This window comes from Lepisosteus platostomus, chromosome 23 (genome assembly GCF_059453375.1).
Source record: "Lepisosteus platostomus isolate fLepPlt1 chromosome 23, fLepPlt1.hap1, whole genome shotgun sequence".
Lineage (NCBI taxonomy): Eukaryota > Metazoa > Chordata > Actinopteri > Semionotiformes > Lepisosteidae > Lepisosteus > Lepisosteus platostomus.
The window spans coordinates 12,250,166-12,270,503 of record NC_142633.1 but is presented as its reverse complement, the minus strand read 5'-3'; the positions used below and the strand labels follow the sequence as shown (position 1 = coordinate 12,270,503).

The following is a 20,338-nucleotide window of genomic DNA, read 5'->3' as shown; positions in this document are numbered from 1 at the left end:
TGAAATTGATTCAGGTGACATCTGCCTTGTTAAGGCCGGCGATCAGTCTTTTGCCACAGTAAGTTAGCTCTGTTTAGGTTACAGAATCTGTAAGAATGAATCAACTCCGTACCTTTTGGGATCAAATGTCCACACTGGACAAGTTAGAGTAAACGGCAAAACCTGAAAAATGGGTCCTATAATTAGATAAAGAATTCAGGACCTCTTAGTCTTTTTTTAAATACTATACAATACCATGATATTACTTTACAATAATCATATGCGCTCCATATATTATTTAAGAGATCTCATCTTTAAAAGAATTTAATATCAAGGGCTATTTTCACAATGCATATTGGGTAGCTGCTCGTTTTTACCGAATGCGATCAGGCAATATCTAAATATAATGTCCTGAAGAGCTCATTGCAAGCACTCTGTTTCTCTTTTCACTCTGCCCGGGTTTCACTTCGAAGCCAGGTGGTGCTCTCGGGAGAGGTGTGACTGCGTGCCTGTGACAGCTCTCTTTTGTGGTGTCTCCGCAGCTCTCTGCAGTTACGGCGTCTGCTTCAACGGGGGTCAGTGTGTGGAGGGCACCTCCCAGCTCTGCCACTGTCCGGCCGGATTCCACGGGCCCAGCTGCCAGTATGGTGAGTACAGAGCAACCCGCCCCCCCGCCATGCCAACCTCTCCAGCCCAGCGGACACTCTGAGCTTTAAGGGGCAGGATGGGAGATGGCATTAACATGGGGCACAGCCCCATCCAAGACCTCTGGCATACCAGCTCAGCTGCAGTTTGTGCTTTGTTGCCTGACATGTGGGATCTCTCAAAGGCAGGTAGAGTATCTTCAATAATTGAAAAAGCATTAGGATTCCACTACATGTGTGTTCCTCAGACCCAAGAATCCCTGATCATCATTTTCTAACCTTTTCGGCAGCTAATGTAAAATGATCACCTTCTAAATTTCTGCAGTCTAAGTGCAGTGTAAATTAATCCATTACTGGATAGCTGGATAAAACTAGACTTAACTGCATATAGGAAACACTCTAATGGATTTTCTGTGCATTTCCTGCCTTCTCTGTACATCTTTGAGTGTGCAGCGGGTCAAATTGACTTAGTCTGCTCTCTTATTGAACTCAATCAGGTATCTAAGGGACAGTGGCATGACATCTCTTCTGCGGAGAGCATTAGATAGCTTACAAATGAGAGAAGGCCATTTAGTTTGTTGTTTGACCCATCTTGACCATTTTGGTCATTGATCCAAGAGACTCATCCAGCCCTTTCTTGAAGAGGCCAGGGTTCGTTCTGTAGGTTGTTCTGTATTCCTCCAGGCCCCTGAATAAAAGCATGCTTCCTTTTCTTGGTTTCAAATACATTTGTTATCGGCTTCTTCTCAGACATTGCAAGCATATTCGGTATTGCAATTCTTATGTTCCGACACAGCCTTGTCCAACTTCCACCAAATTAGTTCTTGCTCTTCATTCTGTGCTCCCATGGTTATCTGAAATGCCACTCCTGCCTCTGGATTTATGGAATTCTCAGACATTTACCAGCTTCTTTCTCCAATCCCATCTCCTGATGTTCCCTGGATTTCAAACAAGTTTGTGTTATAATTCAGGAATGCAGAATTTAGCTTTGCACTGAAAGCTTAATGTGTTTAGTTTAGCTATTTTATTAGATTTTAAACGGCTGCTTTAAAACCTGCTGTTGATTTGTATTCGTGAACGGTGCACTGGAACTCAAATTTATTTATTTTTATTAGTTTGATGGACATTTTGGCTGAATGCATAGTTCCAGGTTTTAATTCATCATGCAATAGTGTTGCTCCACAGGGCCTGTTTATTTTTTATAGAGGTAACCATTCAGAATGAGTTATAAGCTGCAATGGTGTTGAGCTATCTTTTGCATGAGTCACTTTGTTAGGGGATATTTCATGTGATAATATCAGACCTGTCACTCTCCTAATGTGTGGTCAGACTTCTCCTGTGTAGCTCCTGGCTTTGAGATCTTTGATCTTAGCCTCGTGATTTTCTTGAATGCCATCTAAACATATACTGTAGCTAGAATTGTGACTATGTAGCTTTTGTGCCTGCTGCTCACTTTCAAAAACATGTCATTATGGCCATTGTGACAATCAGGCTCTTGATGTTTGATTCACTCTACAGCGAAGACATTATTTCCTTGACTCATAATTTGTAACTGACTGAACTCATTTTATATCCTAAGATCCTTCTTTACCCTACTCAAAATAGTAGCAAAAGCATCTTGAATACAATTTCAGGAGTGGTTTGATATTGAAAGTGTTTTCAAGCCTTTTACGACCTCTCAGGTACAGGCAGATATCTTTCCTGTCTACTTAACTTGCATGTTTTCTTTTTATGCTTATCTATTATTCTTCTTAAGACCCGCTGGGCACCATTCAAAAGCCAAAAGTGCTATAAATGGGCGTTGTTGTAGAGCAGCAAGACAAACAATGCAGAAAAAAAGAGGATGTTTTTGTTCAGCCAATAATAACGCATTACAGGAAATTCCTTCCAGTCTCATTTTTGGCCCTGGGCTTCAGGCCTTCTCGTGGGTTCAGGGTGCCTTTGCAACAGGACAGCACAGTGGCGTAGCTGTTTGAACTGGTGTCTCACAGCTCTACTTTCCTGGGGTTCAAACCCAGTTTGTGATGCTTGACTGTGTGAAGTCTGCATGTTCTCCATCTGTTTCTCATTCCTCGCTTAAACACACAGGTCAGGCATGATCAATTGTTTGGCAGGAGTTCAAGACAATTTCACACTTGAGGATTCCTTTCCCAATACAGCCAACGCTGGCTAACGGACTACAGGGAAATGTAACCAAATACGCCAAATGGACTGAATGACCTCCTCTGCGTCGAATCTGATGTACTAACAGTGAGTTCATGCAGGCCAGCACGCGGTTTGTTGTTGTTTTCAAAGTCCAAGCCTCCTGGGAGACAGTGATAGCAATAGAGGCTGCAACTGATTCAGATGACCCCAGATGTTGCGCATGGTGCTCCAGACAAGAGCAAAATCAGCAACCAACTCCAAAAACATCCACATTGCATATTGGGTTTCATGTCGTAATCACAGATATGTAACCTTATCGCCCTGGATTCGCCTCAGGATATGTTCCTGACCTTTGTTGTGTCATTATACAGCAATGCTGACCTGAAATAACCAAAACAATGGCCTTCATGCCCACAGCTGTGAAAGTTAGGAATCACTTCTGTTGACAAATTCCAAGCAGCACATATTCCAGTGTGCTGTGGATTTGGTCGGTCTATAGGGCACACATAATCACTTACATGTGCAGCCTGCGTTTTCCCCTGCTGAAAAGGACTGATGACCTTGGTCGAAGTAAAGCGATCCTACGGTTGTATCCTGGTTTCCTGTGAGGAGCAGGAGTAGCAGTGGAGCTGGTCAGCACAGCAGGCAGTCAGAATGTGTGAGAAGACTGGTCTGCATAGACTGTGGACCCATAGGACTGGACAGACAAAGGGACACTGTTCCTCTATAAAAAAAAAAAAACCCCGCCTCTGGTTAGCTGTCAGGTGTACATCCTCCATGCTTCAGGACATCCTTGTTTCAGTAGTCTTGCATGCCTAGAATGCTGTGGGTCATGGCTAAAAGAACACAGTGCAGTCATTCTTTTCATACTGTAGTGTGAAGCATAAGTTCCTTTGCACTTTGTCCAAGGCAATTCCCTGGTGAGCTGTAGTTTTCAACCAGTCAACCTTTAATTTCATATGGCGTCTGCTGGATACTGATGTTGACACAGGACTGGAATCATTCCTACTTGGTGTATCTCTGTACTTTTCAAGCAGCCTGTAGCTCTGAAAACATTGAATAAATGCAATTAGTGTACAGACGTGGTGTGCAAATTGAGTCCAGTGAATGCTCGTTTAAAAAGTGACAAATATGCTGTCACTCAGGTGGTTACAGACTTTTAACACAAGGCAGAAGGAGAATGTGCTTGTATCAGAATCAAATTAGATTTCTTCACTTGTGATGTGTGCTATACAGAAACAAATGTTTCAGGTGGTTCTGGACTGGCATTCACATCTCTTGGTAGTGTTTGCAGTGTGAAGATTAAGGGTCAGGGTAAAGGCAGAGAACAGGACAATACTTAACCCGCAATAATAAAACATTATTCCTACAGTGATAAAATCAAAGTTTGGTCTACATTTTTATACAGTATCTGCCACCATCCTGATATAATTGTGATGTTTATTCAGAATTGGAGTGCTTCAAAAGCGTGTCTGTTAGGACATCATATACAGCACAGAATGTTTGCTCATGTCTTGAAATCTGTACGCAGTATGTTGACAGACATATCACAACGAATTACTAAATAAATATAAAATTACAAGCTGAAAGCTTTTGAATTAAAAAAAGAAAGCCAGGTAGCCGTGTCAATCCGTAAAGCTGAACTGAGTTCACGGTTGGTAGATCTGGGTTCTGCCTGGCTTTGGATTTCAAACATTTTGTATACCGAGATTTCAAGATGGCGGCATTTTTGTGTCATTTAACCGTTGGCCTTTCAAGCACTAAGCAATTGCAAGCATTCTTGCTTCAGTAGTCTTGCCTGTTTAGGATAGGTGGGTCATAGCTAAAAAATGTCTTTATGTATTTGTTTACCACATGTATTTAATACGAAGATCAAGTCTGTTCTACCAGTGGCTTTCTTTTGTGGAATTTTAATTTATGTTTCTCTCTTTTTTTCCATTAAAGCCCTGTATCATTGCTTTGGTCATCCTAATTGGGCCCAGTTTCTGTGTTTCTTTCATTGGAAGACATACAGTAAAAGACACAGTCACTAGAAAAAGAGGGAGCTGTTTCCTGTTTCAACCCGTTTGGTAATGAAGGAAATTTCCTCTAGTCAGAATCTTCTAGCTAATCCTGTGTCCCTGTTCTTTCTGTGTTAAACTGTGTGTCACTGTAGACCCGCGAGGAAAGCCAATCCACAATGCCAGACGGCGCAATACTGCCAGAAGCACAAAGGGCTATGGGAGTCCTGCAGGCAGACGGAGATTAGACAGTTGCAAAGGAAGAAAAACACAGAGAGTGGGTCTTTTTGTAACTGGATGTAAATTTGAGGTTAATCCTTTATTCTTGGAGATAAGGCTTCCTGTACCTGCTGAGCAGTGAGGGGGCCTGATAGAGACATACACTGTGTTTTATTGAGCTGTTGGGGGCACTTGTAGAGGGCTGCCACCCACGGAGGACAGCTAGAAGACCGTAGGGCTCTGGGAATGTCCATCCGGCTTGCCTTTGTTTAACAGAATGGACCTTCAAGGTCAAATCTGCAAAAGCTTTTAACTGGGCCACTGACAAAGGGCAACACAAGTGATGGCCATTTCTGGCCTTTAAAATGAAGAATCACTTTAATGAGCTATCAAAAACCAGCATGATGGATTGAACAGCCTTCCTGTGCTCTGGAAGCAGAGGTGTGAAGACAGCGGAAATGCATAAGAATCCCGTGCAATGTCATATTAATTCATATTACCATGTTTTATATGTTAGTTTCTTTTTTTTAACTGCATGTTTACAAACTGCGCCGTGGAGCTTTTCTGAGTTTACCATAGCATAGCCCTGTCAACAAACTGTAGTATAGTTTAGTAAACATAGTAAACAAGTTTAAAGAACATCCAGAATACCAGAGTCAGACAAATGCATTTTGTGTGGTGGGGAGTAGGAAGTTGTATAGCCTTTAAATTAATTTAAATTGAAAATAAATTAAATAGTTGACTAAGGCCTATCCACATCTAGAAACCTGTGTGCGCTCCGTGTTGATTGGTCTGATTGTCCACTGAGACTCCTCAGTGACAGAGCTAACAGAGAGAACTACTGTAGTAATGCACAGTGCTGGCTTTTGTAACCGATGAATTCAGGTAGACTGGAAAAACTATAAGAGCAGGAAACTGGCAGAGAGCAGAGAACATTTTTAAGAAATTAAACATAATGATTTATTTGTCCTCTGAATTAATGAAGTGCACATTTCAGATCACACATTAAAAAGAATGAGATTTAAACCCAATATTATTTTAATTTTGTCCATCATTACAGGAAGACTGTCGAGGAAAGTCTCCATTTGACCTCTGTTTCAGTTACAAACCAGAAGACCATCCTCCTCAATGCATAATCACTGCTAGAGCAAACACTTCTCACTTGCAGGATTTATGTTCTTATGAGGGTTAATGAGGTCATTATGGTTTGTAAATTTCTGGTAAGAAGTTTCAGAGAAGTTCCCTTCCAGGGAAAGGAAACAAAAGAACTTGTTTCTGAAGGTGCCAAACCACCAGATATTTTCTTACCCACTTTCTTGCCAAGTCACTATATCATCAACTGCTTGAGAATCCTGCATTTGAGAGGTACAGTATATGACCCTAGCACTGCAATTATGTACTAATGAGCATAACTTGTATGGGGACACACTTATAGGGCAGTTTGGCAGCCCAGAAAATCAGGCCCACAGAGACTTACTGCTTTTGAAGGAGCCAGTTAAGTTAGGGAGCTCCATGATGTCTAAACTGGAAGATTTGAGTAACGGTGACTTTAACCTTCTAATAGGTAAAGTGTTCTGTTGTTGACATAGTCTTCCAGGATTTGCATAATGTGAATTAACTGCTTCTTAAGACATCTGGTGATTATATATGCAGTCTTAAGTTTTAGATTTGGTCCTGCTAATTTGTTTTGCTCCTTGCATTGCTGTTTCCTTGGTTCTCCTCACACCTCTCCCATAATCCCCTGAAGTTGCTATAGTCACCTTGGATGTTTTCTCATAAATCACACATGCTGCAGGCAGTTTTCCGAATGCTGTCGGAGACCACAGCCTGAAAAGAGGAGACGGACAAGCGAAACTTCCTTTTTGTGTCAGGAATAGAAATTCAAAATTAGCCTGTGGTTAAACGTTCTTAGCAACAGCCGTTACAGATATGTAATGTTTGAGACAAATATTTGCACAAGTGCCGCAAAGTTTTGGTTAAAAAATGAAAAAAATAAAACGTCTTGGCGGGGGGGAGAAAGCAGTTTCCTTGACGTGGAACACGAGAGAAGGAATCTATATATTTTTAAACTTCATTTTGCACATTTAGCTTCTGATAGCTTGGCCCACGAATGTCAGGCCTTCTTTTACGGAGTCCTACAGGATTGGCTTGCTCAGTTCTGCCCAGCTCAGCGGTCGCTGGTAAATGAGGTGTTGCTGTCACAGGAGCCAGTGAGGTGTAATCTAAGAGGAATAGAGAGCCAGTCAGGAAATCTGATGATGATGGAGGGGAGCTTTCCTGTACCTGCTGAGCGGGTGAATTGGGCTGACAAAGACGTCCACAGTGTTTCATTGAACTACCTCAGGGAGGCAGGTGGTAGGGGAGAACTGTCCTTCAGTACACACTGCAAGGAAGGATGGTGTGGGACTTTCTGAAGACCAAAACTGAAATATCTTTAGAGATACACTCCTGATGAAACACAGGGCCAAATAAGTATCTCGTTCCTTCATGTATACCTCTCGAATTAAAAGCTATAGTGGCATGGCTCACCAAAGAAATAAAGCATATGGACAATTTTCAGGGCTGGGTAACTCATAACTCTTCGTAATGAGATTTACTGTGATCTTCTATTTCCTTCTTCTTTTTCATTCTAAGAAATTGTCAGTGTTGTTTTTCCACTAATGAATCATTAAAGAGGCAGGACTGACTTTCCTGGGATGGATTTTACCCAGACTCCTTGGGTAATTATTTTTGTCCTTTTCTACTTCATGTTGAGTAGCCAACTGTCATCCACCTTGTCAGTGTCACGACACACAGCGGACTAGTAATGCACAGTGCTGGCTTCTGTAACAGCCTGGAGGGAGCAGAGAAAATACCTTCAGCATCTGAGACTACTCTGCTTTGTGCTGCCATCCTGACATTTCCAGACTAGCTTCCCACTGGATAGTGGGACCAGACCAGAGTTGCAGTGCACTGCTGAGAGCAATCCCCCTTCCACCTTTCACCTCAGCCCAGAGGTGTCCAGACAATTACACTCTTCCCCACTGGGGGCTCCAAATCACACCATGTGCCAATGGGTTATAGGGTAGATTCCCATTGCCCTTGCATAATGTGAGAGCACCCAAAAGAAAACTGGCAATTCATTTTGCAGTCTTCCTTTTGTGTAAATGCATTTTGAAAATGAAAAGTTTCTTCGCCCATTTCTCTTCTTATCCAGCAGGCAGAGAGTGAACATGGCATGCCATTCAGATCTACATGGGCATTTATTATTAGCAGGGGGAAGCTATTAATCCATGGAATTGGATTGGAAACTGCCCTGGCTGATGAGCTGCTTTTTCTCCAACAACCCCTGTCCTTTGCCTCCTTCCCCTTGTCGGTAAATACCACATGTGGAACATGTCAGACAGTAAAGTATGTCAGATGGAAAGGAATATCCCACTTGTTGGAGATCTGTCTCACTCCTAACACTCACTGCTCTTAGCACTGTCCTACTACATTGTCTCCCTGGTGCTGCGTTGCTGAGAGATTGGAGGGAAGGATTGAAAAGATTGCATTGCTCACCTACAGGAGAGGTAAGCGAACTGCCAAGTGAGAACATGCAGATCTCCCAGCACATTCCAGTCACTTAGGGGCCAGAGAGGAGAGATCTGAGGAAGTTTGATTTTCCACACTCTTCCTGTTTCGTTTGACCATAAACAGAAATGTGCTAACGCCAATACGTCAGAGAGGGAAAAGCTGTAAAACCTGACACGTTGGTTTGTTTATTTTAACATCCTGGTGTTAGTCTCTTGGAAATTCACATGGCAGTCTGCATTATTCTAAGGCTTCAGGTATGTCCGGTGAAACAATGAAAAATCCCTCTTAGCAATTATTCACCACCAAACCATTTGTCTAATAGCTGTTTTCAATATTTGAATGCATAACATTCCTTTTTCCAGGGCCACAAGAGTAAACTCTAATTGTATCAAAAGCATAGGTTAGATATTACAAGACACATTTTAAACATTTCCATTATGGTCTAAGTACAGTATGTATTGAGAATGGTTGGGTATTTCTCTATATACTGCTGTTCTTTTATGTAAAACACAATACATTTTCCTTCAGTGGATGCAAATGGGAGATCGGATTGAAACATCTTATCTTTTGGATGAGAAATTTGGTTTTCAGTATTATTGAAACTTGCTGCTAAAAATAGCAGAATACCTTTTTCTACTTGATTGAGATGAGTATTATCTTTGTTTCATTATTATATACTGTATGGTAGAATAAGATACCACATTTAATAATGACACAAGCATTGGTGCAGCTCATTGTAAAACCCAGACATGTAACCCTGAGAGATGAAACTGGAGTTTTTTTCAGTTTGGTAGGTTGTGGGGATATGAAGACAGATTTTGGCGTTTTATTGTGAAAATAGGGAAGACAATTGCATGGCTAAGTCTGGATAGAAGATATGCACTGTGTGTTGGTAGTGTTGACTCAGTTTATTTTTCTCCAGGCTCTTTTTTAATGTCTAGCCTGGAGAGAAAGAAAAAAAATCTCCTTGTCACAGCAGACACATTCTTTGGCAGGTCTTCATGGAGATCTGTAAAGGTGATTTATAGGTTTTTGTTGTGTAAGGCCATTCTGGTTTCTCCAGGAACGTTTCAGGAAAACAAATGGCATACAAGCTGCTTGTCAGCTAGCTGTGTCCTGACTTGTCAGACACTCATTAGCGTCTAGTTCCTTCACAGTTGACCTCTGCCTTGGACATGTGGTACCGCCAGTCATTTTCTTGCCCACAAATTCCTCCTCTGTGCTGCATCTTATTAATTCTGTCAGCCATCTGTGCCAGATGTAGTGATGGCATCCAAGCTGCAAAGTTATTTGGGAGAGCTTGGCAGTCATCTGCAGGGAAAAATTAATGAATGAAAGTGAACGGGCTAGCCAACATTCCAGGTATTTCAAGGGAATCGATCTAATTCACTCTGCATTTAGAAAAAAACAACAGAACAAGGGTCAGTCAGGTTCCCTGCCATCGTTATGCACGGACGGTGTTGGCTGATACAGTACGCGCAAGAATCGTTGGTGGATCTGGACTGAAGATTCAAAGAGGTACTTGTAGCCTCTCGAAAACAAAACATTAAAATAATTGTGGAAGGTATGTGACTCTTAGCATCAGCTTTTCTAAGAGGAGCATGAGGTTCTGACCTCAATATCCTGATTTAATTTAATTAAAGATCAGACTGTCCCAGTCACGCTCGATCCTCCTGGGTGTTACTTGGAGGGGCCAGGACATTCCTCCACATTTCCATGGCCTGTCCCTAAGGATTAGGGGGATCTTTTCTACATGTGTGTTTTCAGCTCAAGGGATAAGAAAACCGTGCAGGAGTTTTATTTTCTTTTGTCCTTGTGTGAAGCTTAATTGCATCCGTTCAAAAAGCTGAAATGAGGTTTGGAGAACAGAGTATATCAAACGCAATGCACTACAGAACAAAAATGAAAAACCAGAGCAGATCGTGGATGATTTTCGGGTTTTGTTTTCATTTTACAGACGTGGAAGCAACGCCAGGTGTCCCAGATTAAAGCATTCTTTAAACGAAGGTGCTGGGAATGCCCTGTTATTTCTTTTGCAGTAATGTACTGCATTCACTGCTCTGTGTTTTGAATTCATTTTATCTTTGATCCTCAGGAAACCCCCTTATTTCGAAGTGCGGGGGGGGGGGGGGTCCATTTGAAAAAGCCTAAATTTCGAATGAGTTACATTTGCTTTGAAACTGGACAAATCTTCTGAGATGTTGATCCCAACAGTGAATGGGACATCACAGTTAAGTGCAGCGTGACCCTCCTCTTGTCACCCTGAAGCTAGCCAGGGCTGAAGAGCAGGTGGAAATGAGCACAGCTCTGGACACCTGCTGGACAGATGTTTTGTGTTTACTTACAGCAAGGAAAAGTGACACCCTGTCCCACATAGTCCCTTTTGTTTGTTCTAGTGTTCCTGTGACATTCCTCCTCCTGGTTCCTGGGTAGCTGATAGCATGCTCTCTGATGCACTGTTTACCACTCCCAGTTTACACTGTATTGTATTTGCCACAGCTGTAGATTGCATGACATCTGATGGTTGTTGCTTTAAAATTTTGCTAAGCCCCATAACCACAGGCATCCTAATTGCATTGTGATTTATTTTTTAATGGGTCCGGTGTCCTTTCTCTCAAATAGAAACCAAACCATGCCTTTTCCTTTATGCAATGGTGTCTGTTCAGTTAATTAAAATTAATTTGACCGGTTTTGTAATGCAAACCAGAGAGAGGCTTTGTTTCTCTTTGGTTTTAAAACAAAAATACAAAAAAAGTGTAAGATGTGCTCACAGCCACCTCTGATTCTTGGTTTACATCAAGTAAACCTTGGTTTGGGAGATTCTCATTTTATTACAGTGGACTTTTTTGCTTACTGTTAAAATGCACTCTGCTTCCCAGTTCTTAATTATTTGCATCTACATTAAAGAAGAGGGATATTGAAGCTTTTGAGTTAAATGGCTGAGTAAAAAAAATCCACACTTACAAGTCACATGAAAATGTTTAAAGACATTCCTTGTTACACTGGCAGTTTTCCTTTGCATCAGCTGAGGTTGACAGTTCAAAGGAGAGCCTAGTACAGTACACTGAGTTTGCTTCAGACTTTGTACCCTTTTGGTGCATATCTCAGTCATGTTTTCTGTCGGAGTCTGGGAGCAAGGAAAATGCTCTCCTTACTGTCCCCCAAGCCCCTCTAGATTGTATGGGTGACTGGGCCTTCTCCTGTTATGCCCCCAAGCTCTGGAACTCTCTCCCCGAGGATATTAGAGAGTCACCTTCTCTAAACTCCTTCAAATCCAGACTCAAAACCCTCTTCTTCAGAAAAGCCTTTACTTAACTGGTTCCATTCTTCACCCCTCTGCTTTTCCTAGTACCACCATCCACGGTCTCCTCTATATATCGTAATTGTGTTTTATCTTGTGTATTCTTCTTATTTATTGTTGTTGTCATCCTGTAAAGCGCTTTGAGAAGCCACCTTTAAAGGCACTATATAAAATAAAGTTTATTATTATTATTATTATTATTATTATTATTAAAATACATTTGCAGTGTTCCTTACAAACCATGCAACAATTCAGCATAGCTTGTGCTTTCAATCTGAAACCCTCAACAGTACATTTGGACAAAAACAGCATCTGACAAAAAAGTGCTTATTGCTGTTTGTAGTAAAGGAATTGTTTTCCAGACACTCCTCCAACATTCCAAGGACTAGTGAATTATGGAGGCCGTAAATCTAAGAGATTGTTCTATATTTGCATTACTGTATTTTTAAGATATCGAGATAAATTCAAAGCCTCTATTCTGTAGTACACAGGGGGTTTGTTATTCTTTTTGTATTTGGGGAAAAGCTTTTCCCACTCCAAAAACGGGTTGGAGCCTGTCACTTATCTGACATATCCTCAGTAGCTGCCAGAGTTTAATTTTGATGCAAGCTTTGATATTTGTAGGCACGCTAACCCGATTGCTCTGCACAGAAGTTTTTCTTTCATGGTTCATCTTATTCATTTCCATATTAAGATGTGGGGCACTTTCGAAAAGTAATGGGAAAATGGCAAGTCAGCACAAGAGCACAAGAGCATATTCTTTAAAAGCTTAGTGTAGGATTTTATCAAAGAGCAGGTTGACTTTCTTTGAATGGAATGTGCAAATCTCCCAGCTCATGAACATTCAGAGAGTGTGTACTGCTTTGCTTGGTCTTGAGTGGATCTCTGGGCTGCCTCAGCATAAGTGGAGACTGATGAGGATGAGCAATGCTGTGAGAAATAAAGTGAAACTGCCAGGTTTGGAGCACCAGGCTAGTGATGAATCTGTAAAATCCAAACAATGGCTATGGGTAAAAAATGTTTTATTCATACAAGCAGTAGCTTTGATTTAATCATTTTAATCATTACATTTTTTATATATACTGTATCCACCTGATTTGGAATGTCCCAATATTAACCAGCTTGGGTCACTGACACAGCTTTCCTGGCATAGGAAGGTGAGACACCACACTTGCCTTCTTCTGGCACCAGAGACATTTTCCCAGAATGCCTTGCAGGAGGGTTAGAGGCGTCAGGCAGCCCTCAATGATGACACCGCAAGCTTGCAGGTGTTCAACAAATACCAGAGGGTGTTGCAGCATGGCATGCTCAGTATATCCCAGTGCTACTCAGCCACTGCCTGCAGAATAGGCCCAAACCTGCGCTGTCTGAAGTCGCCACTGATCCAGGCTTTGGGAGCCTATTCTGGCTTTATTTTATAAATTAGCAATCATGTTTCAGCAATAATTTGTAATGAAATGAAAACAGTGCTTATTTTAAGTTTAATTGACACATTTAATACAGTTGCTGCCAGGTCCTTTACCGTGTAATGTAAGTCCTGACTGAACCCCTGCTTGTGCCTTGTCTACCAACTACTTGCTACACGTCCTGAACGAGTGCCCTGATCATCCCTGGCTTAATCGCACTGCAACTCCCTGTCTGTCTGACCCTGTTTTTTGGATACTCCTTCTGATTCTGCCACATGATCTCCCTATCCCTTCATCTCCACTGTTTCCTCGACTTCCTGTGTGCTATCCTGCACGTGGAATCTGGCAGGAACCTGGAATTAGTGGATTCTAGAGCAAGCTGCCTTGTAATCCTCACACTCTCCCGATGTGTGGTGATATTACGCTTTAACCTGTGAAATGAAAGTGTTTCACAGTTTGCACAGGATGCTACATAAAACTCCAACATACGGCAAATGTACGAGGCAGACATTCACAGTAGTGCGTGCTGTCTGTGCTTTAATAATATTTACAGAAATGGACAAGGTTGGCAAATCTAGAAAAGTGATAAAGGCAGGTGTTCTGAGGATCTTTTGCATGACCTTCCAGCAGATTAATAACATAGAAAAACAATGCTTAAACCACTTACAGACTCCACTTAACATCAGTGCTTCTCAAGCAGCATGAATGCTTACAAAGTTCCAAAACAATATGCCTAAGATTAACTGGGACCATTGCTTGCATTTTTTTTATTTGGATACGGTGTGAGTGCGTGTTTTGCTGTTTGTGTGTACAAAACTTTTTCACAGCCCCCCACAACTGTGGAGACAGCCACAGGAGGTGCACTTTTTGCTTAATTCCAGTGCTGACGGTCCCTGCTCAGTTGTTGATTTGATACTTGGTGTCAGATAGCTGGAAACCTTTGATGTGTTTTGGGCAAATTACACCAGACTTGGTTTAATTAACTTTCGCCTTCAGGTTGCCTTCCTTCAGTGTGGAATGTGGAACTCTGTAAGGATCGTTGTGAGCTGTCTGACAATGCCTCAGGTCCATCTCCTAGTAGTCTTGTTGCTATGGCGCTTCTTATCCATATCTCCACTGCGAACAGAACGTCAGGTCTATATGTCTCAGTTTCTGGGAAAAAAAAATATTTATTCATTCATCTTGCACTTCAGAGTTGGGGTTGATTGACCATACCATTTAATTGCAATCCTGCTCAGTAACTTGTTGGGGAAATCAGGAAGAAATCACCATAACATGTTTTTATCTCCTGTTCCTCAGATAAAATGATGTTTCTAGAGTTTGTAGTGGATATTGTCAAATGGCAGCACTTATTAAAGTTTCCCCAGCTCCTTCCCCAACTTTTGCAGAGATTGTGAACGACATAAGAACACAGTAAAGTTTCCAATGAGAGTAGGCCATCTGTCCCTTCTTGCTTTTGTGATCGTTTGGATTTTATTTGCTACTTTATTAATATTGCAGGGAATCTGATTCAAATTCCTTTTTGAGAAGATTGTTCCAGACTCCCACAGATAAGAATTGCTTTCTGTTTTCAGTTCTAACTATATGTCCTCTTAATTTCTAAATCTGTTGGCTGTTGCTTGAATACTTGTTCTGAAAAAGGCCTCTGGTACTGTCTTTTTTAACGTGTTTATGGATTTTGAGAGCTTATTTGAAGTCCCTTCTTAGAACAGAATCCTATGCTTTCTGTAATGTGGTGACAAAACAGGTACACAATGGTCTAAATTGATTAATTTATGGTGTAATCACCACATCATGTCCCTTCATTTAAAATTGTATTTTTTTGAAAGCACAATGATAGCTGTAGACCAATAGGCCTGACATTAGCTCTTGCATCTGAAGTCATTTCTGGAATTAGGTCAGTAATACCTCACACACTGCCAGGGGCTTTACAAGTGCTGAATGTATCTCATTGTGTCAGAGGTGCGACTGAGGGTGCGTCTACTAAGAGCACAGTACAATGACATTCCACTGCTGTGGTGACAGGTCACCGGGTCCCTCTGTTCTGCCAGTGAGCCTACCAGAGAGCCCCTTGGCACACATGCTTGACTGGGCCTGTTGAGGAAGGAGAGCGTGTGCCTGTACTGACAGTCACATTCGTCATTGTCTGAGTACGGAAGTGTTCGTGTGAGTCTGAGGAATGAGGATCAAATCCAGCTACTATGTACTGAATAAGAGCACCTTAGGGTAAAAGGTGTTGAAAGGCCTTTTGATTTGAAAAGCCTCAGTCCATTTTTCAGGATTAATTTAGCACCTGTTTAATGTTATCTTAGGGTCCTTTGCCTTAGGAAAGGGATAAGCCAGTTCTGTGGTGCTAACGGCAATGTCCTCATTGTGATTATAACGTGAACAAGCTTGAGATCACCTTTCACTGTCTTTCAGGCCAAGTCAAGCTCAGGTCAATATGAGCCCACAGTATTCAGGGACTAGATGGAGGGGAGTTTTTGGGAATATGAAATTTGGGTCTGGGGGCAAAAAAGGTGGAGCAAAACAGGCCTAAATGACCTGAAGAAGGGCTTCAAAACTGCCTTTGAACTACATGAGCACTTCATATTTACCTACAGTTAGATAAAACTACTTTAAGTCCATTTGATTCAGTTCAGTTCGGATTGCTGCTGAATGCCCTGACTTAAAAATTAATATATTTTAATTTTATTGAAATGGGGCTACAAGGGCACCTCTGCAAATACTGGCACTCTGAGCATGTAGGCCATGTGTTTGGTCATGTTCTGGACACTTTTCAAAGCTGTTGGATAGCATGTGTCACGATGGCTTTGTACTTATCTGAAAGTCGCTGCAGGTGTGTTCCACAAGACTCCTGCAGCAATACTCTCATGACCCAGAGGAGAGACTGGTGTGAGGTCAGATAAGGACAGCATGCTGGAACACAGCCTGGGACATCTTCCTGCTTGAAGACTTGAAGTCCCTAATGAGTCAGTCAGTTGGCTCCCCTCATTTATACAAGCCTCCCAAGCAGATGGAGTAAAATTGGTGAAGCCTGAATTGGTAAAAAAAATGAATTTTCCATAAAAATGGACTATTTCACATATGGTTATACATTATATGTACATCAGTAATACTGTGACCAAAGCTGAATACGATGCTCTAGCCAAGGCTGTATTCATACAGTTAAGAAGTTTTTGAACAGATCATTTTGATTTAAATTCATCCTTTTTTATGTTTTCAATCCTCTATTCTCATTGCTCCCCAACAGTATCTTGTTGTGTCCATTTAAAAACAAATTTACTCCACTATCTGATTGTGTTTGAATAGATATTCTCAAAAAAGTTAAGCAGATGTACACAGGCAGAATACAACCTAGGCCAGATGTTGTCCATCTCCCACTTTGCAACAGCAATCCAGATGTTCAAAAGCCATGAGGCATGCGAGTGTCAGAATGCATAGGGCTGGTTTAGTTCAGAAAAATTAAGAAATGTGGGGATTAAAGGGGCTTCATTCCTTCTGTGCATTTACGATTGATCTCTGAGGGTTTGAGTGAATGTAGCGTGATGTGGTGCCAGGGGAGGCAGGCTGTGTGAGAGTCCTAACAACACCAGCATGCTCCAGGGCTGGACAGCAAAGCTGAGCATGTGGTTGAAAAATGACTGATACAATACTTTGGAGAAAAAAAACAGCATACTGCTTTGTGAACCAGGACTCGCATCTCAGACTTTCTCATCGGATGACTCCGATTTCTCTCTGCAAGTGCAACATGGCTGGGTATTATGAATCTTGCTGAACTCCTACAGTAAATTCATTTCAATTGTTATTGATTGAGCTACAGTGCTTTGTTTTCCATGGCTGACAATAGGAAAGACTTATTTATATAGTGCAAATGTGATTTATCACTGAAACCTGTTTTTGAAAAAAAAAGCTTTGGTGGGAAAAAGACCTTTATTTTATAGCCTCTGATATTGTACTTACTAAAGACCCCAATAAATCATCTTTTTCTGTTTGTAAGTCACGTACAGGACATTGTACATGTTGGGGATCAAAGGGAGTTTCTGCTTTAACAGCAACAGCTGCACTCATGTCTTTATCCTCTCTTAGCTGAGCTATTGGTTATCTGTGACACTGAGTGGAAGGTCCATTGGGCAGACCAGAGCACAGCAAGAAGGACAGGAGTCTTAGAAATCAGTTTCTCTTCCTGCCTTCTGATTCTCGTCTTGGATTCCGAGCCCCAGAGGGATGTTTTCAAACACAGCCCTGCAGAGCTGGCCACATTAAAGTGAGATGAGAGTTTTAAAACCCTTTGTCCGCAACTTCAAACACTAAATCGTGGCGCTGGAGCAATGCAGAGGAAATGCGAGAGCTGTGTTGCTGTTTTGACATTTTTCGGTTTCGAAGCTTTTTTTTTTGGTTTTATTGCTGGGTTTTTTTTTTAAGGAAATTTGCAATTCAGGCCTTTTGCAGAGGGAGGGGTGTCTTAATGTCTGTTTGCTGACCTTTAACAAAACAAAATTGTTTATCATTAAATTAAGTAGAATACTACGTAGAAGTAGTTTTTGTAGGAGAGTATGACTTGCTTTGAATCATGAGCCGAACCCAAAATGCCTCTAAGAAAAAGAGAGTAATCATATCTGATAGAAGATTCTTCCTTGAGCTGTAGCCTGGCTTGTATGTGAATCTTGATGAAAGCAAAGATAGTCCTGCAGATTCTCTGACAGCTCCTAGAGCTAATCCCCACTTATCCTCACGGAGAGGGTCAGCCAGGCCGCAACAAGTCTAGATGCTTCTGCAAAACACTGACCTTGAATTTAAACTAGACCTGAGTAGGTTTTTTTTCCAGATCCAATTCCCTTTAATGAAGTGTCATTAATGAAGTCAGATTTTGGTGGATCTCAGATGTGGTATTTGGTTGAGTGGAACAGGAAAATTTCCTCTGCATGTGCATCAGCTTTAAGGCAACATAAAGCAGTACTGTTCTTTCCATTGTACTAGTATTTCTGAAGTATCTTACTGTACAATGATGGCAATGTAACTGTGCATTTATCGAACACATTCATGTCATTTCACTATTAGTTATTTCCAGTGCATTGTTTTTTTTATTTCTGAGATAAAGATGTTGTGGAACCTCACAAGATGAATCTATGACTTCAAATGTCCGAATGGCACTGGAATGCAATGCAAAATCCAGCAGTCCACATTCAATTTAATTCACATTACATTTGTTCAAAGAGTTTGAAATCAGTTGCTTTTTCCATGACCATTTGTGCTATATGAATGATAACTATAATAGGAATAGACAGCACAGAGCACTTTAGGAACAAAACAGCCAGGAAGCTTCTCTTCTGTGCTTTCTCAGATATTTTAAAACGTCTTCCTTCCCTTGTTTTACTTCCGTCATATGCGTCTATTCTACAGTACATAAAGTTCATTCCTCCTCACCTTGCAGTAGACAGTGATGCCTGGCTTCATCAGATAAGGAATTCTGATCCATTGTCATCTGGGACAAAGGAAACTAGCACTAGGAATGGGGAGGGAATCCGGTTTCTTATTTAGACTGGGCTGTTTATTCTGCGTTTGGGAAAGTGAAGGATCTTTTCCTTTTGTAGGCTCGTTTTTCCCCCTTTAACAACAATGACATAAGACATAAACCACAGTATGTAACTGTAGTCTAAACAGTCCTGTGTGTTTGTCCTATATGGCCTCCACACACTAATGAGAGCAAACACATACTAGCCTTCCTGCGTGACACCTTGATCTCTTATGATCGAGGAGAGGTAGCAGCTGCTAATCAGGGAAGCAGAATTCACTGGGTGTCACTGAGCTGCAGTGATGAAAATATTATCCTTGGTCAGATACAGTATGAGTTAAAGGTCTCCAATGTGTTTTGTCTCTACTTCTAGGCTTAGGTAATGATATTTTACAGAATTATTATATAGATCTTCTAATTTGGGAATAGAACTCTATTTTTTCTTTTTTCATTATGTCCAACTCTCCTTTTCCTTTTCTTTATCTGGCTCTTGTCCTTTTTCCCCATTTCTTAGTGTCTTTGTGCTTTTTTATTTCTCTGCTTTTGCTGCACTCTCCCACTTCTGTGTTCCTTTCAGCACATCTGTCTCTGAGTCCTTTTGCGCCCTTTCATCGTTCCTGAATCGGTCTGTTCCCTTTCTTTTTCCAATCTGATTCTTCCCTCTCTCCCTCTCGGTGTTCCTGGTCTCTCCATGCCTTACAGTACCTCTCTCTCTTTCCTGCCTGAATCACCTCCTTGTGTCCCAGATTCCTGAGCGACAGTCAGGAGTCTGATTGAAGCCAAGTTTTATACTTTGACTCCAGGCATTCCAGACTCTCAGATCTTCACATGAAAGTTGTGCTTTTTCAAGTATGGAACAAAAAAGAGATAATCCTGCATTTGTGTATATCCACGTAAGAGTAGCATTCCCAGTACACTTTTTAATTCTTGAAGATAAAATCCTGCAAATTCACATTTTTTACAGATTAAGCAAAGCTTTGGCAATGTCTGCGTGTGCTCAGGTTGTCTGTTACTTTTTTATTTTGGCCTTCAGTGTTTTCCACTCAATGTAAAAAAGAAACTGCTGATAGCAGGGGTTTATATCACTCATTTGAAGATCTGACTGCCCCCTCTAGTATATATTACATTGAGTCACCTCCTGCATCTTCATTTTGACCGTTTCCTCTTTCCCCTCAGGTGTACCAGTTGAAGTGAGTTGAATGGGCTGGTGTCATGTTGTTTGGCTTTGCTCTCCAGTGGTCAGTGGTCATAGTGCCCTGTGGTGGTGGGTGGAGCCGCAGAGTGATATTATGGCCGAGCCGTTTTTGAGGTTGAATACAGAATAGAGATTGACTGTCGTGCTCTTGTGCAAGATCAAAGGCTGGAGTAAACCCTACTGACTTAATGGCAGACCTTTTCTCTGCACCAGCGCACGGCTGTACTGTAAATGTTCTGTTTGCCTTTTGAAACCTTCAGCTCTTTTCGAATAAGACATTAGGCCGGGCCCAAACAATTACGAGGAATGAAAGGACATCTACACTACTCTGTAGTAGGCCAACAGCACAGAAAACTTGGAAATAGCAGAATACTTTTTT

General features: G+C 41.4%; 1 protein-coding gene across 1 annotated transcript in view; it reads left to right on the top strand.

The window, feature by feature from the left end:
• Positions 1–20,338, top strand: part of LOC148642057 (uncharacterized) — a 133,456-nt gene that overhangs the window by 22,962 nt on the left and 90,156 nt on the right. Inside the window, exon 4 of the mRNA XM_088617556.1 lies at positions 522–626. Coding sequence (XP_088473682.1) covers positions 522–626 — 105 coding nt within the window. The remainder of the gene's footprint in view (positions 1–521; positions 627–20,338) is intronic.